At 41.8% G+C, this 25,624-nt stretch overlaps 1 protein-coding gene across 3 annotated transcripts in view; it reads right to left on the bottom strand.

Annotated features, from left to right (window-relative positions):
• The window catches only part of Dab1 (DAB adaptor protein 1), an 872,128-nt gene that overhangs the window by 115,562 nt on the left and 730,942 nt on the right, over positions 1-25,624 (bottom strand). For all 3 annotated transcript variants that reach the window (XM_047566521.1, XM_047566531.1, XM_047566538.1), the window contains exon 6: positions 18,548-18,646. In XM_047566521.1, coding sequence (XP_047422477.1) covers positions 18,548-18,646 — 99 coding nt within the window. The remainder of the gene's footprint in view (positions 1-18,547; positions 18,647-25,624) is intronic.

Here is a 25,624-nt window from a genome sequence, read left to right as displayed (position 1 = left end):
GGAAGCAGGCAAGCAGGCGAGGGAGGGAGACAGGAAGACGGGTGTCCAAAAGCCAAGAAGACCTGGCACATTGAAATTTGAAATGGGCTATCTTTGGCTGTAGGCACCAGTTGGAGAGGAAGCTGAGAAGACTGCTATCTCCTCTCTGAAACTTTCAGTTCTGTGACTGTTCTCTGCGTAGCACCTCTGTGTTACAGCCCTAACTTACCAGCATTGCCTGCATGGATTGATTGAAAAACATCTGCTGGTTTAATTAGAGTGCTTCTCTTTCCTGTGCTCATCAGGTCACTAGGATAGAAGCTCACATGTGTGAACTTGGAATGAGGCTGCTGCATCATGATCTGGCTTCTCACACTGTGGGATAATTGGCTGTTTACTGGGCTACTAGACTTTGAGTCCTGCTGAGGAAGGGGTTTCTCAGATTCATCTTTCTATCCCAGTGCCTGGTACACAGTGGGTGCTCAGTAGATGTTTGAGGGAAATTTTTCATCTTCACAGATAAGGGTATCAAGTCAAGAAAAATAAATGAGTTCTCCACAGTGCTGATGGGAGCCCGAGTTTTTATGGATGGAAATTTTACACCATGTGGTATATTTAACCTTAACTCTTCCAATGATGATCATATAGTTTCACAAGAAGGAAAGGTGAAATGGTTGATTTGTGCAGAAAATACTCTGAAGCTAGATAAATGGCCTCGCAAGTTTTAAGGTGAGTCCAGTTCTCTAGAAGAGCGCATCCATGTGGCAGACTCAGAGGAACTCTGATGAGTCCCCAGGAGTGGTGGAAACATCCCATGCAGGAGGCAGTGAAGCCCATAATTTCAGAGCCCCGATTCCGAATCTGGACGGAACCCAGGCTGCATTCCCTTTGCTTATCAACCCCTTCTTCATAAATCATATAAAGCTATCAAAAATGAAGAGCATTGGAGGGAGAGTTTAATTCATTCATAAATATTTGTGGAGTGCCATTTCCAGTCTTCTCTTCTGAGAAAAGGAAGGAACATTGTCAAGGAGTAATTTTAAATTTCAAAAAACTTTCGTGTGCATTCGCTGAATTAATTCTGAATGATTGCAACAGACTTTTGAAAAATGCCCAGTTCTCCTTCTGTCCAATCCAGAAGGGAGAAAACCTAGGCTCAGAAATGTGACATGACCCACCCAACATCACAGCTTCAGGGGAAGGGACAAATACATCAAGAATTGTTATCTTACCTGAAAGAGAAAGATCAGAAATCTTTATTAGAGTGTAGTAGTAGAGAAGGTCAAATGTTCTCCTCTTGTTGACATTTATGAACACACAAAGCATCAGCAATGCTGCCTTAAACGCAGACCAGCAAATGTATGTGACCAGGGACAAGATGGTGGTCCAGGCAGTTAGCACCCTGGGAACTGATAAGCCAAGACCTGTCCACGCGCATTGCTCAGAACCACAGGGAAATCTAAAGGATCATCAGTTCCTGAAGGATAAATGACAGATTCTACAATTATCCTGTTCCCTACAATGCCTTTAAAGTAAACAGATACTGAAATTAAATCAAATGCATTCAAACTAAAATTTAAAATAAAAAGTTTTAAAAATGAATTTTTAAAATAAATAATACTCCACATTAATAAATTTGTAATGAAATCGATAATACCATACATCTATTAGTATAACTTTTTAGAACATGATTTGACAAAAAAAAAAAAAAGATTGAGAGCCTTAAAAACATACATATATGTTGACCCAGTCATTCTCCAATTTATCTGGAGGAAATAATTACAGGTGTGTGCATGGATATGCTCCAAATGCAAATATGACCTTCAAGGCTAACAATACAATGTGTATGAAATTATAGTCTATGTATATAATAGAATGTCTCTTTGTATATAATAGAATGTCTTAGTTGCAAATGTCTTAGTTGGAAATGATGTTGCAGAGAAACATTTAATAAAAAGATGTAGATAAATAAAAGAGTATGTTATAAACAGCATCTGTAATTAATTTCAACTTTAAAAATTATATTCATGCAAAGAAAACTGCAGTCTAAACACCAAAATATTAACTGGACTTATGTCTAAGCAGTAGGAGTTCTGATAATTTACATTTTCTTCTTTATGACTTTTAGATAATCTGTAAATTTTCTACAGTAAAAACATGGTTACTTTTGTGAACAGAAAAGGCATTACATGTGGGGGTAAAAAAAAAAAAAGGACCATTTTCCATCAATTACCACTGTGTGACTCTGGCCAGCAATTAACTTCTCTGAGCTCCAGATTCATCAAAAGTGAAGCTGCACGTGCAATATGCACCTCGTAAGATGAATGTGAAGATCAGTTGTAAGACGCAAAGTGAAAGTGCTTTGAAAACTACAAAGAGATCCTGGAACATAAGAGGTTCTTTTTAACACTGTATCAGATGAAGAAGTTTTTGTTAAGTGCTAGGGTGGCTGTACCACAGGATACAGATCGGGGGGCAGGCACAGACTTTGACAGCGCAGAAATAAACATGAAAGAGTACGCGTGTCTATTCACATGGGTAAATATATCATGCTGCACCGTCAGAGTCATGAGATGATGCATCTCCGCATCGCAGAGTCTCGGGCGCTCTCGTCGGAGTCATTTATATAGAAGATGAACTATCCTCTGCTCAAAAGTGAGGTTTGACTGTCTTGAGTTTAGACAATTGCCAGTACAATCTTTATTTTCAGAACTTTAAATATATAATTTCAAAATAGTCTGCACATGCCTTAGACATCATGAAAAATTCAAACCTCAATCTCTGAAGGGGATGGCCTTTTTATTTAAATATTGAGGACACGCATCCCTGGTAATTTTTTGCAGAGTTCACATCCCTGATTTTCTAATCGTTTCAGAAGTCAGATCTATTGTGCAAAGCAAATCTCCAAGCTATGCACCCGAGGCAACTGAAAAGAAGGGATGGGTGTGGGGGTGAGTGCTATAGAAACACAGGGTTGAAGCCAGAAGACAGGCACCACCTACAGCTGAACCACTGAATACTGCTTCTGACCCAGGAATATGGGACAGACTGTGAGCCCCAGGCTTGAAACAGCACTGGGAAGCCACCGGCTTCTGTTCTCAGTGCCAGAGTGTCACTATCCTCCACTCTGTTCATCACATTCATGGCCTCATGCAGAATGGGGTTGGTTAGACCTATTTGCATGGTGTGGCTGAGGACAGAATGAGCCACAATGAGTGTGTGCCATTTACGCAGCACGTGACCACTGCACAGAAGCTCCTGGATCATCCCTCACCACCTCACCAGCTCTACACTGACCTTTCCCCTCCATCTCTTGGATCAAGCCATGCTTACATGTGTCCCAGAGCCCATGGTACCCAGGCATCAAAATCTGGAAGGGTAGACCTTGCAGGTTTCTGGAGGGGAGGGCTCCCGGGTCAGGTGGGGCATGGATGGTGGAAGAGACGAGACTTGCCTACTGCATAGAGAATCAGGCAGAGGTTCTGTCCTCCAGGAACTTGTACTGGAATATTAATATAGTGTGTGACACATAGTAGGTCCTCAATAAATGTTAGTTTTTTCCCAATTCCTGTCTTTCTCTCAATTTATATACTGCACTTTATACTTCTTTTATAGAGAAGTTTATATCCTAAGTATATTTAAGTTAGAGTTTACTTCTTAAATGTAGCAGGTATTCCATAACTTCTTTAGGAAAATATATATGGCAATAGAAAAAGGTTGAGTCATTCCCCGGGCATGTGAAAGTAGGAGAAAAGGAAAAGGGGAGGGGATGAAGACAAGTGAGATGGATGGGGAAAGAGAAAGGAGAACGGGACAGAACTAGTTACCTCGCATTGCGGTCATGAACGACACTAGAACTGGAGACTCGATACATTCTATGCAAGGCTTACCACATTTCGTGGAATTTTCTATTCATCTCAAAATAAAGGGAACCCTGGAAAGGACAGACATGTCTAGAATAAAGTGGGCTGCATCACGGACATCCCCAGGAAGACCGGACGGAGCTGCCATTTTCTGTCTCAGAAACTGCAGTCGACAGAAGCCACACACAATGATCCACGGGTGAGGGACACAGCTAGACAGGGAGGTGAATCAGAGGCCTCTTGACTACTACAAAGAGGAATTCAGTACAATTCCCAAAATACCTACTGAAAGAAAACCAAGCACCAAGGTATGAGAGATACGAGAAGGACCAGACCGTGGAACCTGTCCTCAAGTCACTCACAGTCTAGCATTTTTGGTTTTCTTTGTTAAAAATGCTGCCAGCTTTTCATATTGTAGAAGCAGGGCATGCAAATACTTCACCAGTTTAGTATGATTATTCTATACTATGCCACGGGAAAGTCCAAGAGAGTAATAGAGATTGACCATAGGGTAGAAAAATATGAGGGCATTAAACTAACCTCACTGTTTGAATCCTAAAAATATTATAGTTCTATGTACACATATGTGTATGTACGTGTGTGTATGTGCATGTGCGTGTGTGTGTATAGTTAATAATCATAGCACAAATGCACAGTGTTTAAAAAGTAAAACAGGAAATCACTGAAGGAACCTCTGCTGTAAGACACGCTCTCACCCTGGATTCCTGGGTTTAGCCAGCACGCAGGGGCAGCAGGGAACCACGTGGTGAACAGAGCAAGCCTTCTAGCCTAGATGTCTTGGCAATCTACTGTACCTCTCTGAACCTCAGTGTCATCTTCTTCAAAAAAGAGATATTATCTCTGTTTTGCAAAACTGTTATGAGGATTGGCTAGTTAATTACTTCTTTCGTACTTCAAAGGAGAATATCCAGCTGCTAAGAGAGTCGGTGTTTCATGAAGTATGAAATGACATATATGTAAAGCTCTTAAAACAACATCTGGCAAAAAATAAGTATGCTCATACTTCTCACAGCCTCTATTAGTGCATTGTTGTTTTTATCATTATGGTTCAAACTGCACAACTGTAACCGAGTGAAGGCTCCAACTCAGGCGTTTGAACAGCAAGTTCTGTCTTTTTCTCAAAATTCTGGTCACTCAAAGGTCCCAGGCTCATCCCTGGGCACTCAGCGTCCAGATGGAGGACACCACCAGGCTGCTCTCACCTGACACTGCCCCTACTGCAATCAGAACTCCAAATGCTTTTCCACCTCTGACCACCACAGCAGGGCACCCAGGAACAGTACAAGGATCGTCCTATCAACAGTCCCCCTGACAACAGCATGAACATCTCAACACAAATAACTCCCATGAAGAGTGTCTTTATAAAAATAGAAGCACCCCTTAAATAAGCAGAGCACGATCATGCCAAATGATTCTCAAATTAATATTAAAAATGAACTGGGTAAGATGGAAAAATCAACAGTAAACCTCAACTAAAAGAATCACCCATCTAAATAAAAGCAGAGACATACAAATGGACAACTCTGATTTATCAAGTATAATGACCTCTGGAATTTGGATGATAATTTTCCGAAGTGTCTTTCTCCATTACTTGGTGGACCCTCGAAGCGACAGGAAGCTCCCAGAGCATGTTAATATTTGTGATTTACAATACACACATGTCACGGGTCCTTCCGTGAGTACAAAGAAAATACAGTGGGAAAATGTCCTGACCTTGCCATGCTTTTTTCTTTTCCAGAGCATTGATTATTTTCCAGCAGACTATATTATTTATGTACATCTATTGTTTCTTTCCTGTCTCCCAACTTTGGGAGGCAAAATGCACAAGATAGGGACCTCATTTTATTCACCAACATGTCCAAATCCCTAAGAGCACTCCATGGCACATAGTAGGTGCTCAATAAATACTTATTTTTAGTGAATAAATGAATAAAATTCAAGTGCAGTCCTTTTCAAGTGATCTAAACTTTAACCCTTAAGTCTCATTGCTTCCCCTGTCAAATGGGGATAATAATATGCAATTAATACACACATGGCAAGAATTCAATGAGACAAGTTTATGTGAAGCTCTTAGCACATGTATGGCTATTAATACTCAATAAATGCATTAAAAACACAATTTCACAGAAATGAATATTTGTCTTCAAAGTTTATAAAAGAGCCAGCACGTTCCACCTGGTCCTTATCCCACTAACCCAAAGGGCTTTCTGGTTCATCCCAGGGCCAGAATGAGAAAGTTATAGAATCCTCAGTCATCAACCAGAAGAGGCTGTGGACCATGGCATGGGCGGCCACTTGGTTTTACAAATCTTATTGAAATTAGCCGTGTTCATTTGCTTACATATTATGTGGGGTGACTGCACAACAGCAAAATTAAAAAGTTGTGGTTTGAATCTACATTGTGCACAACCACAGAAATGAAATGATGCACCCCATTTGTGTACAATGAATCGAAATGCAGCCTGTAAAAAATAAATAAATAATTTTTTTAAAAAAAGGAAAAAGTTGTGACCGATTCTGGAAAACCTTTAAGACTAAAATATCTATTCTCTGACCCTTTGAGAAAAAGTGTGTCCTGTGACCCTCAGTTCTCAATAAGGAAGTAGTGGACCTGATGGCAGAGACCAGTGGCTCACATGCCTCTTCAGAGGCCCAAATAGTAGCTGATAAGCTTTCAGTGCTAGGGCCTGTCAGTATGAAGAACACCCAGAGGAGCTTGGGACCATGTGTGACCTGGGAGGAGCTTGGGGCTTTGAGTGACCAGATACTTCCTCTTGTGAACAGATAATGGATCACTTGCTTGCAAGTGGCCCTAAGCATGCTCTTGAAGGGTAGAAATGCCACCACCTGGAGTGGAAAGAACCCAGACCTTACACTCAGCATGCAGGGGAAGTTTCCCACTCCATGACTTGCTGCGTGTTTGTTTTTGCGTAAATTGCTGAACCTCTCTGGTCTCAGTTTCCTCATCTGTTTAATGGGCATAATACCTCCTTAGTTGAGGTCTTAGAGGATTGAAACAAATATGATCCAGCATAGAGAAGCAGCTGGCATAGAGAATACTACCTTCTTCCTCCTTAAAGAATTGATAGGGAGAGATGACATTTCTGTGCTTACCAAGTGTGCTCAAAAGTTCTCATGCTCTCACCTTCCAGGGTATTATTAGCATCCTTTATCCTCAGTAGTGAATTTCATACTGTTCTGTAAAGTATCTCACAGAGATATCTTCCCCACATTGCCAATTTCTAAACATACTAGTATTGATTTGTGGCAGTAAACTGATTTTTTTGTGATAAGTTAAAATTCAACATCATCCAACAAGACACTAAACATACAGAGACCAACTTTTTCTTCTAGGAGGTGTGGACTCTGCTGTTCAGTAGATCTCAGGCAGCTAGGGGGCATGTGAAAGCCCTGAACATTGAGTTAGCCAGAAATGCAGGGATGGCATGGAGAGAAAAGGTTGTAAGAGGAAAGAAAGGCAAGACGAAGATGTGGAACCAGAGGATGCCTCCTCCTTCCTGCCTCGCGAGCCTTAGAGAGGGACTGGGACCCTTCCAGGGTGATGCTCCATTACAGATGTTTGCTAATAATTTGCTGGGAAGCCTCAGTGGCCGCTTCTCTGTGGGTTCTCAGCTGCCACCTGAGGAACCTGACATCCCGTCACTGGACAATGTTGAGTCACGCACACCGTTCTTTCTGCACTCACTGTGTGGCAATCCTGGTGTCCTTGTCAGGCAGCATCCTGGGTTCTAATGTGTGACCCAGACAATGGGTGTTCCATCATAAGTTGACTTAGTCATGGTTTCCTTCTTCCTTCATCCCTCTCTTTCATTCTGCCACTACCCTATGTCTCGTCCTGTGTTTTCAATGACCCATTCGCATTTTTGTTCCATAGTAGGTCCTCCTGTGCCAGGCCCTGCAGATAAGGCAGTGGAGAGACAGGAGCTTGTGATCTGATGAACATCTGATCTGAGTGGACCGTTACAACCCAGGCATGTGTGACAAAGTGAGCACAGGATGCTGCAGGGGCAGTACGAGACGTCTTCATTCTGCTTAGAGGACCAGAAAGACCATACAGGAGACAGAACGATGTAGCTAGTCATGTAGTATTATTTACCATCTCAAGTTTTTCTTATGCTAGGCACTAATTTTTAGGGGACTAAATTAATCTTGCACCGACTCTAAGATAAAAGTATTTTTATCACCACCATCTTGCAGATGAGTAAATAAAGGCATAAGACATTAAGAAAATTGCTTTGAACTATCATATGATCCAGTGATCCCACTACTGGATCTATACCATACCCACAGAAAATGAAATCAGTATGTCAAAGAGATGTCTGCAAGAGCAAGATATGGAATCCACCCAAGGGTCCACCAATCGAATAATGGAAAAAGAAAATGTCATATACATACATAAAGGAAGGTAATTCAAACTTTAAAAAAGAAGGAAATCCCATCATTTGCAACAACATGGATGGACCTGGAGGATATTATGCTATGAGAATTTAATAAGCCAATCACACGATCTTGTTGGTATGTGGAATCTCAAGAGGTTAAAGCCACAGAAGCAGGTAATACCATAGTGATTACTCAGGACCAAGTGAGTTAGGAGAAAGGGGCAATGTTAGCTAAAGCACACAAGGTTTAGCTAAACAAGTGGTGTATGTTCCAGAGAGAGATTGTACAACATGGTGACTCTAGGGAATGTCACGCCCAAACATGGTGTCTTGGAGAGTCGCGCATATTAAACTGAGGGTGTGGGAATCACAAGAAGCTGAAGAGGCTGGGCTCTGAAGTTCCCTTATCTACCTGAAGACTGGGGCCCCAAAGGAGAGCACCATGGTCTGTATCCTTTCATCAAGGAAAGATTAGACTCAGAATAGGAAAGAGACTGGAAGTCAAACCCTGCCTCAAGCCTCTGTCCGTTCTTTGGGTCCATTCTTCTAAAAATCCTTTACTCTGCCTCTAAAATTGCCCCAGTCCCCACTCCCTCCACCCTATGCAAAAGGGTCTGTAAGCTTCTAAATGTCATTGGTCATCGGGTGCTCACTTTGCAGCAGTACCACGAGCACACAGTATATCTGTATATCTTTCCTCCTGCTAATTTGTCTGTTGTCAATTCATTTCTCAGACTCAAATACTGAACCACAGCAGGGGATACAGAGAATATTACTCTTGCTCCTCCAATAGTGAATAACAATGTGCTGGACATTTGAAAATTTCTGACAGCAGATTTTAAATGTAGACATGATTCCGTAATATATACATAACACATCATGTTGTATATAGTAAACATACATAAATTGCATTTGTCAATTGGAAAATAATAATTTCGAAAAGAAACACTGCCTTCTGCCCACACAGCTAGTCATTGCAGACCTAAGGCAGTGCAGATCCTGAGTGTATATTTCTACATTCTCTTACTTCTCCTCTCTGGTGCCAGGATTGTACTGGTGAGGAACATGGGCTATAGGTTCAAAAAGACCCAATTTGAATTTTGCCTGAAGAATGAAATGCTTAAAGAACTTAATAAAACACCTGGCCTGGAGTAAAGACTTGATCAATGGCAATTTCACTGTGTTGCCACTATTTTTATTATTGATATCATTGGACTCTGAAAGATGGGGAGATGCTCACTAGTTGAAGAAGGAAAAAGACACTCAGGGTGGAGAGATCGTCCTGAATAATCCATGGAGGCTGAACAGAGCATGGTGTGTGCAGAAAGCAGCAAGATGGAAGCCCCAAATTCCTGTTTACCCAAGGATGGTATCCTCTGGTCTGCTATAGATGGTTGGGAGGGATGTGCATCACACATCTCCAAGGGACAACCAGGCTGTCTAGTCATTAAACTCTGTATGCTTATTGCAACAGTTCCCTAGTAAATGGGAATGAGCTGTAAAGAAGGGACCTTTCCCTGATTTACACAAAAGCGTTTTCTGGGCTTGGTGGCCTTGCACACATTGTGCCTACCTGTGTGAATCACTAGTGCAGCTTTGGGGCCAGAGTGGACACAAAATAGTAACTGAGGGTGCAAGACAATTCAGTCAGAACTCCTTGGTCTGACAGTTCAAGGCCTGGTCCTGCCCACTTTCTCAGTTCACCCCTCACTAAGAGCAATCCTGCACCCTCTCATCTAGAACACCAAAGGTCACTCTCTGCCCTGTACCTACCCCTTCATGACCCTCCCACTTCAAGGCTTTAATGAAGACTCTTCCTGGACACTCACCTTCCCACGTCTTTAACTTCGGACCTGAGGATCTTCTGCCTACATCATTCTATGTTTTATTTTCAGATGGAAGAAATCATTTCTTCTTCTGGACCCTCATGCTAATTTTATTGCTTTCTCTTATCACATTCATCATTCTTTGAGTTGTTCATATATGCCTTAATTCCTAGACCACCCATTCCTTGAAGGAAAGTTTTCAGGCTGGTTTGCCCTTGTTCATCAAGTAGAATGTCCCTTTGGTTTAGCAAAAACTCATGAATGCAAACTGGTGCAAACAATGGATATTCTTCAGAAAACTTGGAAAGGGGCCACCATTTGACCTAGCTATCCCACTTCTCAGTTTATACTCAAAGGACTTAAAATCAGCATATTACAGTGAGGGAGCCAGATCAATATTTACAGCAGTTGACTGACAATTACTAATCTATGGAACCAACCTAGGTAACCTTCAACAGATGAATGGATAAAGAAAATGCGGTATATATACACAATGGTATATTACTTAGTCATAAAGAAGAATGAAATTATGGCATTTGCCAATAAATGGATGGAACCAAAGACTATCATGCTAAGTGAAATAAACCAAATCTGAAAAACCAAAGGCAGAAGATTCCCTCTGATATGTGGATGCTAACACACAATAAGGCGGGGGGATGGGAGAATAGAAGTTCACTGGATGAGACAAAGGGGAATGATGGGAAGGGGGTCGGGATGGGAATAAGAAAGACAGTAGACTGAAATAAACATAACTTTCCTATGTTCATATATATGAGTACATGACAAGTATAACCCCACATCATGTACAACCAAAAGAATGGGAAGTTATACTCCATGTGGTTATAATATGCCAAAATACATTCTACTTTCATGTATATCTAAAAAAGAACAAATTAAAAACAAACAAAAATACTCATGAATAAATGAACAAATTGACTAAAATGGTGGCATGTTCTAGACAGGTTCTCCACTAACATTTCTGACCTCAGACTCCCCTTCCATAACAAATGTCATTTATCAAGCCTTTACTCCAGACCAGTCCCTCCATTCGTTGTTTGGAAGTGATCAGATAATCTACCTACACACATGAAGTTTAATACACCCACACACAAACCAAATTATCCTAATTAAAACATTCAGGAGAAATAAAAGATGGCTTCTGACCCGAAAGTGTGAGTTTTTATGCATAAATGCTTCAACTGAAGAAGCAAATGACATGTTTTTATACTTTCTTCCAGTGCATAAACTTGGGATTAAGAGAGCATTTAAATCAATATTGATGACACTCCTTTCTTTATATATGACATTACTAAACAAAGACCAAACAAGCAAAAGCCACAGTCACCCATGAAGCTGACAGAGCAGTGCCAGCTTGGCAGCTCAAACATGAAGACTACCATGATGTGTGGCTTTTCAAAAGTAGAACAACCTTGATGAGATCCCAACAAAACACCGATTTGCTTGGTTCAGTTTCAGTTTTGGAAATTTCCGTGTCACAGATATGGTGTAAAATACTTTTTAATACATAACATAGGGTTAGATATTAGAGTCAAGTAACCACAAACAGGTTTTTCATCTGCACAAATGTCTGGAGAGCTATCTGCAAGTCATGGAGCTCAGGAGAGAACTTGTTGATGTGGAAGTCCGTCCTAAGCATTGCACAATGTCAAACGGCCTTGGCCCCTAAAAACCGAATTCCTGTGTCATACCCCGTCATACCCCTCCCCCAAAGTCACCAGAATGCCTATGCTCACCAAACATGCCTATGTAAGTTTCTTAAATACTCCCCAGGTAGACAGAATGAGCCATGTGGAGAATCTCTGGGGTAAAAGAAAGAGCACAGGAATGATTAAGTTTGAATTGAAATTCCATTTCTGCTACAAAGACTAACTTTGGACAAGTTACTCAGCCTACCTGTATCCCAGTTGATGCCTATAAAATGGGGATAATAAAAACTAAGAATCCTTAGGTGTCAAATGAGACCAATGCAGCAAAGCCACCTGCCATGAACCATGCTGTCCTGTCTCCAGGTTCACCATCAGCTCCTGTTGTTCAAAGTCTCGTTGTGCAGGGACATCCCAGAGCCACCAGGGCCCTGCTCCTGCTCCACAGCCCCTCTCTTCCTCTGTCTCCCTCGCTGTGACCACTCTCCCCAAACCATGCTCGAATCATGCAGCTAGAATGGAGGAAAAGCAGACCTATTTTTAATGAGACACAATTCAGGCGACATCTGGTTTTTACTAAGGAATAAATTAGGAAGTCACCCCTGAAATGTAAGCACGGCCTTGGCATTGAAAACACAACTGTCCGTCTCTGATGAGGGGTGGTGTTGACTCCTCAGCTGCTTTCTATCTCTTATTTGCTGTGCCCTCGTGATGCTGTGTACATTTGCTGGTTCTTGATCTCTAAGTCATTTTATTTCTGATACAATAAATATTACTGAGAACCTGCTATGTGTGAGTCGCTGTGCTAACTAGATAGACAACAGCGATAAACAAAGAGATGGGCCTTATTTATCTGTGTGTTTACAGAGGCACTCAATAAATATTTCCTGAAGGAAAGAAGAAATGAACACACACATCTTTCTCTAGACATCTGTGTCTTTAGAAATACTGTGCCCTCCTCCCTGACTACCTACCTGGTCTTTCCCTAGCCATTCCTCCACTGCCAAGCCGGGGTGCCCTTTTCTGTGAAAACCATCAGGAACATTCTAGGCTAAAGTGAGGCCTCAATCCCTGAGTGTGGACAACTCTGTTCACCCGAGAGACTCAGCCATTCTCAGTACACTCTGCAACTCTGGTTTTGCCACCAGACTATGCACGCCTCTGGGGCAAGGGCTAAATCCCCAGGAAGCAGAGCTGCACACAGACAGGTACCCAGAGAGCTACTGTTTAATCACCTGTGGGCTACCCGGTCCACACTGCATCCACCGGAGACAAGTCTCGGCGGGTCACTCCACCTTCTTATCTACCCTGCTACCCCCAGGCAACCTCATGGGAAGAAGAGTGAGCAACCACGACAGTCCAACAGAGATGACACTGAACTTGCCTCACTATGTATAAAAGGAAATCACTTACCAAATTTGGCATGTTATTATTGGTGACTTCTTAGTAGTACCAAGGATTCTGGACCTGGCCACGTAGGGCTGAAGCCCGGTTCTGCCACTGATTAGCTTTGTGACTTAAATTCTTTGCACCCCAGTTTTCCCATGTGCAAAATGATGGTGACAGCAGTGCAGTTAGGGGGGTATGATAAGTGTTGGCTTATTGAAACGAACAAGCAAAAGTCATATGACATTGTGACAATAAGGATGTCACAACATCTCGAAAAGCTGATGCAGACCACTGCCCTCCATTGTAAGAGACAGACTCATCTTTAGGGTCCTGTAGTGTTTGTAATTTTTATGGCATGAAATTGTCATAATTCTAAGGAAGAGAATTTTAAGTGGGAAGAGAACAGAATCAATGTGGTCTGTTGTGGGTCTATAGCCAGGTTAGGGACACACCCAGAACCTTGGTTTCCTCATCTGTGAAATAAAAAGGCCATCACTCGTGCCTTGATATTCATTGGTCTGGATACTTCACCTACTCCTGATCTGCTTCTGCTCCTGTGATTACTAATAACCAAAAGGTTATATGTGACCCTTCTTGCATTCTCACTGATTCCTTTGATAGACTAGCAATGTCCAGGTATCTGCAAATATACACAGCTTTCAATATTGATTTATTCCTGGCAACATGCTAATAACAAAACAAGATTTACTCATATAAGGATGGAGATCAAGTGGTTCTTTGAAATTCAAGACAGGGTGTAAATTGCTGCAAAGGGTCTCTTTAATTGGGATCAAAACATTTTTGACAGCTTTTGGATTTAAAAATTCTAGCTATTGTCACATTCTGAAAATGTTTCTTTCCTAGGTTTTTTTTTTTTTTTTTTTTAAGGGCAATCAAGCTTGAGCAAAAAAATACCTTAGACAAGGATAAACAACTAAGGTTTGTCATTCCACATGACAAAGGCCCAGTTTTCCATTTCTTTGATATGGAGAGCAAAATACTTCACTGAGATTCCTCTGCTTCATAGTTCAGTCAGTCCCCTGCTGGGTAAGGACAAAGGTTCAGTAAACTGTTCCTGCTCATAATCTCCCACAGAGGTTTTTCAAATAAAAAACATCAACAGGCACTATTTTAAGGGAGAAACAGAATCTTAAAACTCTTAGAAATCGTCCTGGATGTGACTTTGCTCATCACCACATCCTCTACCTGACTCCCTTCAGCAAAGTCCTGTGGATCTCTTGTGGCTTGGCTACCCCCACCAATGGTGTGTGAACTCACCTGCGTAGAAGGAGCCCTCTATCTGACTCAGGTCTGCCTGACAGAAGAGTCATCTTATTGACAAACTGAAACTGTTTTCTAGAAACTTCTATCAACAAGTCCTGGTTGCACTCCCTTCAGTCTCATTCTCTGATCACAAGGAACAAGTTGGGTCCCTCCACCAGATACTCTGGAGTTTCATGTCTGTTCTTGAGATTTAAACAAATTCAGTCCTTTTGACTGTTTTCCCGGGACTTGTGCTGAGGCATATTAACAAGCTCAGGTTGCAGAAGCTCCACGCTACAGAGGCCGGATGTTAATCAAACAGAACTGGAGTAGGCTAAGCCAGACAGAAAACATTTAACTGCCTCCTTCCTGATTCTCCACTAGGGATCTGACATTTTCTCCACAAAGCCAAATGGCTTTGGGCTGAAATGATGATTTTACTGTTGTTTTCTTTGTGTCCAGCTAACGCATCAAAAATCGTGCTTCAAGGTTTCTGGGTATCTTTGGTGGGGGAGGCAGTTTAGCCACCTTTGAGAGAGGAGGTAGATAAAGGTAAAGAATGCAGATGACTCCTCATTAGGAAAAATCAAGACATTACGACTTTAATTATCTGGGCGTAGCCTATTTGATGGAGGGGGATGTGATAGAATAGCAAAGAATGAAAGAGGTTCCCAAAACAAGATAAAATGCCAGATACCCTGCACCCCTGCTTCTGTCCCTGTCCCTTTGATTATGCCTGTTGTCACAGTGATGGACAGGGCTGGAATTGGGAAGGGCCTAGAGATGATATCATAACATTGGGGCACATAAATCACTGTGAAAGTATCTCTCAGCCAGCCTTGGTCCACACTACTGGGATCCCATGAAGGATGCTAAAGAACCAGCAGTGTTCTCTAAGCCCCAAGTTCACCTGTGTATTACAGGATCCCCTGAGACACATCTATGTCCAGAAGACTTGATCCAGCATAATTTCCAGTTCCCCAATTGACCTGCTCCTCCTCATCAGATTTGCCAATATCTTTTTTAAAATGTGAGGTTAAAAACCGACCACATAGACTAGGATTATTGCACAATGGTAGAGCATTTACCTCATACATGTGAGGCACTGGGTTTAATCCTCAGCATCACATAAAAATAAATAAAGGTACTCTGCCCATCTACAATTAAAAACAAAACAAAACAAAAACTGAGCACAGGTCTCCAAAATCTAATCTTTCCAGGAAAGAGCAAAACTCACCTTACAACAATGCCAGGTACATGGATGAGAGCAGGAGAAGCTTTTGCTAAGCTCTTAATCCTGCTGAATCCAAGCCCATTTCCTACCAATGCTGTGCCCCCTTCTAAGCTCCCTCTACCAAGGCCTGTGTGGACAAGCCTTCCTTTCCCGATGGTATGGAGGTAGATTGCACTGATTTTTGATTCATGCCAATCTGAGAATAAATCTCTGTTCTGCCCCCTGTGCACAGGTTGTTGTAAATAGTTTAAAATTTCCTGAAATATTATGATGTTTTGACATTTTGAGATACCTTTCTGGCTGGGGATGCACTGCCCCTCCAGGGCGAGTCAATTCTTGGATACAGCAAAGGCCCAGTCAGGAGCAGCCTTTGGCAGACAAACTTACCAAACCAGACATAGAAGCAGGCAATCTTCCTCTGCCTTAATCACCCCAGAGCAGGGTCGAGGCAACTGGGGTCCACCCCTATAGCTCAGAGCCAGAATTATTCAAACTAACCAGTCCTCAACTGTCCATTCTGCTGTGCCTTGAATTTTCCTATGGACACTCCAACAAAGGCCCTGGCCTGGGGGCTCCCTCCATTCCTATCTTCTACCTCCAACCACCCTTGAGTCTTTCCCATGTGGCCTTGTGAATCACACTGTGCTCCTGTCTCCAGGGCATGTTAATAATCTTTATTTTTTCTGAGTCTCCACTGTGTTCCTTCCATGGCAGCACTTGGCTGACCTTCTTATAAAAAAAAATACAAATCCCAGGGGAACTTTAGGAAATCACTTATCCTGAGATACATCACAGGCAACATGGATAAGCAAAAGGACCCATGCAACAAGTTACCCGGGTTCTAATCCTATCTCTGACAATACTTATTTTCAGCAGGTTATGTCAATGTTTCTGTCCTGGGTGTCTTCAACTATAATACAGGGATAATGATAGCATCTCTCTCTCAGGCACCTGTGTGGATTAAATGACCTGGTACTTACCCAGAACTCAGAGCAATGCTAGGCACCTAACGTACACTTGATGAAGTAGCTGCTATGGTTGGCAATGTTTGAGTGTGTCTCCCAGGGGTTCACAGGTTGGAGGGCTGGTCTTTAGTATAGCAATGTTGAAACATGGTTTGGAGTCTTTCAGCAGGTGGGGCATTGTGGGAGGTCCTTTGCTCAATTAGGGGAGTGCCCTGGAAGGGGACTGAGGGACCTCAGTCTCCCTCTGGCTTCCACTTTCAAGATGAGATCTCTTCCTCCTTCATCTACTTGCACTGTTGGTACACCATGAGGTCCTTACCAGAGCTGAGTTGGTGACCGTGTCTTTGAACCTCCAGAACTGTGAGCTAAATACATCTCTTTTCTTTATAAAATCAGCCTGCCTCAGGTGCTTTACTACGGCAACAGAAAATGGATGAACACAGTAGCAATTATTATTATTTCATAGGACTGTTATAAAGATGAAACTGGATAATGCATGTAAAATAAGGAACCAAGAATGTAGGAGGTACTCAAAAAATGGGTGCTGTTATTTTATATCATGGTAAAATATACATACATAAAACTTACCATAGTAACTATTTTCAGTGTCTGGCTCAGTGGCATCAAGCACATTCACATTTTTTTTGCAATTGTCAACACCATCTACCTCAAGAACATTTTCATCTTCCCAAGCCGAAAATTCATGTCCCTCCAGCAAAAACTCCCCATCCTCCCTTTTCCTGGAAATTATTCCACTTTCTATCTCTATGATTCAACACTCTGAGTACCTCATGCAAGTGGGATGGCATAGGCCTTGACTTCTTGTCCTAGCTTACTTTGCTCAGCACACTGTTTTCCAGGTTGAAGAGTGGGCTGGAATTTCCTTCTGCCTTAGATTCCATTCTGTTTAGATGTTACCTTTGTTTATTCATCTACTACCAGACACTGGGGCTGCTTTCCTCATTTGGTTATTCTGAATAATGTTATGGTCAATATCTATTACTAGTTATTCAGAAGCAATTCTTCTATAGTTTCATTTTTTTTCAAGAAAATACATTTTCACTTTTAAATTATCACCCTACCACCCTTATGTTATTAGTCAGAACAAGGAAGAGAAAATAAAACTGCAAAGTGACCAAGGTCAAATAACTCAGCTGGTTGAGCATTGTTTATAAAGTGCTTGATAAATTATCTTTGGAAGGTTCAAAGGAGGTGATATACATGGAGGTGTTTTATAAGCTGCAAAATACTGAATGAATTAAAGAAAAGCACGCATTGGTGTGTTGCTCTCTCTGTACAACAGATCATGGAAGGTTTTTCCATTTTTCCCTACCATTGATGAGCAAGACCGACGGGGTCAGCAAGCTCTGGGGATGAGTCGGAGAGTTAATTGCAGCCGTAAGGTTGACGGAAACACAAACCACTTCTTTGGTAGGTTCAAAAAACATACCAACCCTTACATTTCCTGGTTGGCGGTGATAGATTTTATTTTTAAGACTGAGAACTCTATTTATTCTTTTTGATTACAACAATTGTAAGGTGCTGCGGGTTAAACTCAAGAGAGCCTGGATGCTTTGACCAGTCCAAAGACCTACATGCGTCTCCCCGTAGGATGCATGTCATCAAAGTTGCCAACACACAAAGAAATTTAACTTAAACTGTCACATTACCACCGCTCTTCAAAGCTTATCAATCTCTCCTAAGATTACCAGCATGGTGTGACACTTTTATCACAATTACACTCTAAGAATCGCGGTGCAGTCACACTGTGGCCAAGTCAGCAACGAGACTTGCTTTGATGGACGATCACAGTTGATCAAGTTTGTCAGATGCTTTATGTGTTTTTATGCTTGTTTGATATTCCTGCCCAGAGAGTAGAGGCTTTTAAGGGCACATCTGTCAATGGACTCAATTTCACATCGCCACACGATTCTTTCACTTACCCCTGTCTTCTCATCAAAGATTTTGATTCCTCCAAAGGAGATGGTTAAAAAGATTTTCTGTTTGTGTTCTCCTTTGGAACGAGCGCCAGCAACAACGCCCTGTTGAAAGGAAGGACATGGTTTTTACCTTTGTGCTTTCACTTGAAAATTCCCTCTGGTCCCCAAGGCACGTCAGAGACCATCAACCAGTGCCACCAATCATGCACGCCACTTTCCCTCTGGCCCACAATGTGTCTGTGCACAAAGTGCTCACATCTGCTGGATGTCTTAGGGTAACACATGACTTGGCTGTTCCAACACGGTATGAATATGTACATGAACATTCATTCATCGGACTACCCATGATTTAAACAATGCCTGTGTGCCTACATACTTGGCTTAGAGTTGGGGATCCCAAATATGGTCCTCATAATAATATTTCTACTGTATCTTATGGTGGATATGGATTTAATATTTTAAATCAAGGTGACTCACTAGATCCATGCCTAAATGTGATTTTATTTTTGTACTTCTGGAAAAGACTTTGGAATGAAATCAATTCTACAGATTAGAAAGAAAATAAAGGGAAAGATGCTAGACCATATTGTTTGATTTTTGTTTGGAAAAACATGATCATCACCTCCTGCTTGCAATTTTTATCCAATGACATTTGCATTTTCGATTATCTTTTTCCCTATCATCCCTACACTTTCAAGAAAAACACCAAATGCCTTCCATTTATCAAAACATCTATTTCCATACTTTCACAAACTTTTTACAAACTGATATGTGTGTGTATGTGCGTGTATATATCTCTCTATATCTGTCTGTCAAGAAGGCAAAGGTCACAAAAGGTAGGAATGTTACCTTGCTTGGTATTCTAACCTAGTGCTTACTATAGTCCCTGGAGGGCAGCAAGTTCTCAGCAAATAGCTGCTAAATAAATATGGACTATCTGGAGACCAATTCCCAAAACTGATAAGATTCATGTGATGAGTCTGCTTCTTGTTTTTTAAAGTAGACTCTGTGTCCTAGGTAAGTAGGCTCCATACGAGGACACACCAGGAGAGTAAAGGCATTTCAAGGGCCTACACCAAGGGCTGTTGCAGACTCTGCATTAGATGTCTTGAAGCTCCTCATCCCTCATCATGTTTGCCTCAATGGATGGCAAGATTAAGTCCACCTCTTGGCAGTTACAGCTCTGGGTTTTTAGAAGTAGAGAAGTCTAAAACGATACTGACTTCTGTTTCCAGGAGACTGTGATGTTCTCAGAAGAGTATGTTCTCAGCACCAGGTTCTGGGAATGTGTAGTGGTGGAGAGACATGAGAAAGGCTTTGGTTCTATGTAATCTTGGACAATGGCTTAGCCTACTAGTTCTAATTCCTTAAGTGTACATACTCTTTTGCATTATTAAGAGAATTAAACATTTTTGTAAAGTACCTAGCATGATGCCTGGTATACTGTACAAATTAATAAAAATAAACTTCTTCTAGTAATAAATAACTGTCCATGAAAACTTTGTGGTCCAGTCCCAGCTTGGGTGCCTATTAGTAGGAAATTCACTCCTGCATCAGTTGCTCACTCATTCTCAAACACGCTTACTCATAGACGCACAGAACATTAGAGTCAGAGAAAACCTTAAAACAAATGAATTCAAGTTTCCCAACTAAGGAGGACAAAAACAATGCCCCAAAAGGTGGTGGGCAGTCCTGAGACAGCAGAGAATTAAGGGAAAAGCTGGGACCATCACTCAACCCTCCAAACTTTGTGCTGGTAGCAATAATTATTCTGTACATGTGTGTTCTTTCTAATGATCCTGGTCTCTCCGATTTAGTGTTCCCTTCAAGTCCCAGCACTAATGACTGCCCTTTCAGTGGTAAGACTGTGGCTTTCTTTCAAAGTGAAACGCTTTGTTCACCTACTGCATGCACACCTCTTTCATTCAATGGTTTCTAGATTCCTTAGTGTGCTGTTTGCTTTTGAACTCCTTGTGGATACTCTTAAGGAACAGAGCAGAATGGTCAATGAATCTCGGAGGTAATTCCTGTTTCCTTCAGTGGTGTGCTCTCTGACTCCCTTAGCCAAAAGAGAATCCTCTTCAGGCCAAACTGCATCTCATTCATTTTTCTCTGCTCTCTTTTCCTGGCACTTTCTGCCGTCTGGCATATCACATAGTCAGTGGCTGATTGTCTGTCTTTGTCCAGAGGAATGAAAGCTCAGTAGTGCATGAACTTTCTTTCTTTTATGTGCCCGGTGCTGAGAATGGGGTCTAGCATACAGCAGGCACTCAAGGAGAAATGAGATGACTTTTCCTCATTTAGGTAGTAAATGAGAGGTCAAGACAAATGTTGAACCTAGGAAAATTTGACTTTGAAATCTGTATTGTTGGCCGGATTTGAGTAAAATAACATATGTTGCACCACACCACATCCCAATCTCCAACCTCAAGTACTCAGACAACAGACAGAGTAAGCAGCCCCTTGGTGTGATCTGATTGTGTCTCCCCAAATTCATATGTTGAAACTTAACTGCCAATGTGATTGCATTTAGAAGCCGCAAGGGCAAAACCCTCAAAGAGGGCATTAGAGCCCTCATAAAAAGGTTTGAGGAAATGCATTGTTCCCTTTTTGATCTTTATAGTTCTGTCACATGAAGACAGCGTTCATCCACTCCAGAGAACTCAGCAATGAGGCACCATCTTGGAAGAGAGAGGCTGGACCCTCATTAGACCCTGAACCTGCTGTCACCTTGATCTTGGGAGTGCCTAGTATCCAGAACTATGAGGAAATACATTTATGTTCTCTATACATTACCCAGTCTTGGGTATTTTGTTTTAGCAACACAAGGGGACTAGGAGAGCCCCTTACAGAGGAAGAGATTGGGAGGACTGATTCAGAGGGGAGGGAAGCCCCTCCTCCTTTACTCCTCCAGGGAAGGATGTCTCAGGATAGGGTGTGGAAAGAGCTGCGCCTTTTGCCAGGAAGACTAGCTTTAAGGTCTCCAACCCCAAGAGCCCTCATAATCCCTGGAATATCAGATAGCAATACTTCCTGGCACATGGCAGTGCCCCCTAGATATCAAGGCCATCTGTGCTTGCTGGTTCCAAGTACCTATCAGAGACTCTCTGGTATAAAGATGGTGATATATAAAAAAGAATGGAAAGAGCCAGCCATCATGCATGTTCCTGCAGCCTTAGAGCTTGGGCTGCTGGTAATGACTTTACATGATAAATAAAAGAGAGAAGGACTACCTACATGATGCTATCTTCAGGGAAATAAAAGTCCAACTTTATCAGGCATGTTTCTCTTCTAAAACAGGACTCTGCTTTATAAAGCTCTGAAAATTTGCACTAAATCCAGGCAGACCTGCCACTACAGCATGCCTCAGGCGATCTTCTCCCATAAGATTATCCACTGTAGCACTAGTGGAGGTGCAGAACACAGCCCTGGTTGGGGAGTTGATGATGCCTATGTAGATGCCATCTGGGGTTTTGTACCCAATACCAGCCATCTGACCCCATAAGTTACCACTGGAAACCAGGAAATTAGGGCATCGAACATTTTATTTGGTGCCTACTCTATGTTAGAAATTTTCTTATATGTCATATTATTTAGTCCATACCAGTTTTGAGAAGTAAGAATTATCTCCTTCAATTCACAGAGGAGGAAACATGAGATCAAGGATAAAATGATGTCCCTAAACCTGAAGAAGGAAGTCACTGAACTGGAATTCAGACAGTGATCTTTTTGATTCTAAATACAGGAGGTCCTTCTACTATCACTCTCTCTTCTTAAAGAGATTTTTTTTCTGGGAAACATTTTTAAAAATTGACCATGCAATGAATAAAGCATGCCATACTAAAATGTGTCCCAAAGTTTCTGAAGATAGGTGAGTGGAAAAGAGGAACTCTAAAATGATAATTGCATTTCTTTCCCTATAACCATTGGGACACTTAAATGAACTGTGTGCTCACCACCATAAGCATGGAATTCAGGGGACATGTTCCATGACAGTTATCATTATCACCAGAACTATTATTGACATTTTTGAGCAACATCATGTATTAAGCACTGTATGAATGGCTGACGAGGGCATCCCCAAAGGAGTTCCAGGTAAGCAGTGTCTTCAGAGAGGAATTCAACCCTAGAGAAAGGGCCAGGCAGGCCAGGCAGGATTAACAGACAGGATTACTCAGTTCAGAGGGTGCTGTGACCATCAGTCAAGATGATGTACAAGAAAGGGCTTCGAGAATACTCCCTCAGCAAGGAGCATGCACACGACGTCATGACTATGATCTCCATGGAACATGTAAAGCACGTGTGTAAACACAACAGACTACAAATATGCATACTGAAAACCTTAGGATGCTATTCAAGAAAGCCCCACATAATAAACTTGACCTCTGTTCTCAACTCCATTACTAGCTTTACAATCTTAGGGGGGAAATAATTCATCTTAAATTTAATTTTTCTAGTTAAAAAGGGACTGTAAATGTCTTTCTCTGTACAGTTTTGTGCCCTGAGACAGCCCCATGCAGACAGTATTTCCTGGTGTCCACAGCTTCCTTCCCTCTGGCTTCTAGTTAGGTTCTGCCATGAAAGATATAGATAGGAGATCAGAGGGTGGAAAGAGGAAGATGTTGGGGTATTTTTCCTTTCCTTACTTCTCTGTTGATCATTATCTCTGGTTGTAGGTTTTTTTTTTTTCTTTTTTTTTTCCAGAAGGGGCCTTTCTTATCTATCCTATTTATTTTTCCTAGTAAAGATTTTTTCCCCTAGGTTCCTAGGAATGGAACAGCCTCTCACTATCGTGAGACTGGGGGCCTCGCCACCTTGCCTTCCCTTTGCAAATATCTCCTATACTAAAGTGTCCTCATCTGACCTCTTCAGGGTGATTTCTGCCTTCCAGGACCCTGGGTGACATACTTGAGGTTCTGTACGCAGCTCTCCAGGCACTGTCTTTGGGCGTTGGCATCCTCTCCCCTGGTGTCAATTACCACTGTTTTATCCAGTGTCTGAAAGTTGACTACCTGAGAAGTCAGTGACTGTGGCTGTTAGATGGTAGCTTACTGGTAGGAGATTAAAACCAAGGTATGAATCAAGATGAATTAAATGCAACTGCAAAACACAATATAATTAAGAGCTAAACTAAGTCTTGTCAAACACAGGGCCCCTGGAGATCTAGGTTTGAGTTCTGGGTTTCTCACATTCAATGAAGATGTCAAGGCACATACTTCAGCTTCTTGCAACCTCAAGTTGTTGTTTACAAACAGAGGCTGATGTTTACCTCATAAGATCAAAAGAGATGATGCATGTGACAGTGCCTTGTTGACTCTAAATTGAAATACGACAATGACAATGACGATGCTGATGATGCCGGGCCTAGGACCCAGGGAGCGCCACTCACGCTCACAACATGAATCCCCTCTGAAACCTCTGTAATCCAAGACAAAAGCCCCTGTGACAGGAAAACGCACCAGCTTCAGGAAGCCTATTGGAAAAAAAACCTAATTTTTTCATTTCTTCTATGGCAAGGGGGCCTTTTCTTAAGGCTAAGAAGCATTTTGTACTTATCTTTCTCTTACTTTCCTGGGCAGGTGGCCAAATAGAGAATCGATCATTAAGGTTCCCTTGTTTCCTGAAGAAAAACCACTGGGAGCCCAAATGTCAACATTCTCTTAGCAACTTGCAAATAATGAAACACAATTGTCTGGGAACCAAGAACTCCTCGATGAGTTCAGCGCACCTGACAGGAGTATCTTATGGCAGGACAAACACTCAGGGCTTTGGGGACCTCAGAGTTATGAGGGGTGACAGATGGAACACCAAATTGCAGGTATGGTGCATTCACGCACGCACGCGCGTGCACACACACACACACACACACACACACACACAAGGTTGACAGTTATTGCTAGACCTGGTCCAGCTGACTTGGCCCAATCCCAATCCTGAGGGAGAATCTTCAGGAAATAGAGGCGAACTTCTGTTTCACATCCACTAAGACCTCAGAGCTTCCAAGAAGGTAGATGTGCAATGAGGCATTCCATGACAGGTGCATGGTGAGTGGCAATTTTCTGGATGCTAGAGGAAGGAGGATGCAAGAACTCCTTTCTCCTTCTCAGCTGACCTGTGGCTCTGAGTGGGAACTAAGTCTGTGCACAGGGAGGGTTAAGTAATGACGTTTTCCTGATGTTTTTTAATTAAAGTTTGTCAGGAACAAATTGCTATTTATTGGCCTAACTTCATATTTATAAGGAAGGACTTCATATTTATAAGGAGGAACTTCAGCAATAATCAAGATCCAGGCCTTTATTCCCAGGTTCCCTTAGGGTGGCAGATGTAACTATTTGACAGGGAAGTTGGAAGAAGTTGAACACAAGAGGTTTCACCTCTTTGGGGCTCTGTGTGCCACTGACTTGCTCATAGACAATTTGCATTCTGATCTGATTTCATGCAGAAGTTATGGGTTCTACTTTGGGGCAGGAAAAGGGGCTGGGGAATCAGGACTGTAGTTATCCAACTCTTCCACAAACCAAGGGAGATAGCCTGTCTCATTCAAGGATGCCCACGTGGTCGTGACTCTAAGTCAGGTCCTCCAGGCCAGCAACCATCAGTGACAGAGCTGAGAGGTAGAGTCCTTCCTCGCCAACAACCTTTTGTAATTATCACTCAGGTGTGAACTTAGAAGAAAAGGGCTCATTATTGGACTACCCTTAAATCTCAGTTACAATTTTGATGTCTTCTCTATCTTTTTTTCTAGGACCTTATATTAGATATGGAATTGCTAAAATAGCATTTATTTATATAACAGCTTAAAAACAAAGAGAAGCTAATGTATATATAGTAGAAAATCAAGAGTTCTTAAAATCCTAATTCCTATAGTCTTATTATAAGGAAACTTAGTATTCCATATACATGTTCCTAAGAAACAGCGGGAACAAAAATAAGCTGTGATTTATTAAGTATCTGAAGGGACAGGTGATACAGAGGGCATTTTACAGACTTTACCTAATGTTTAAATCTTCGGCCAGGCTTGGTGATTTTTTTTTTCCTTCATTTTTTTCTTATACTTAAAAATATTTCACTAACCAAGTT

This window comes from Sciurus carolinensis, chromosome 1 (assembly GCF_902686445.1).
Source record: "Sciurus carolinensis chromosome 1, mSciCar1.2, whole genome shotgun sequence".
In the NCBI taxonomy this organism is placed as follows: Eukaryota; Metazoa; Chordata; class Mammalia; order Rodentia; family Sciuridae; genus Sciurus; species Sciurus carolinensis.
The sequence above is the reverse complement of the archived record's forward strand: the minus strand, read 5'-3'. Positions and strand labels throughout refer to the sequence as shown.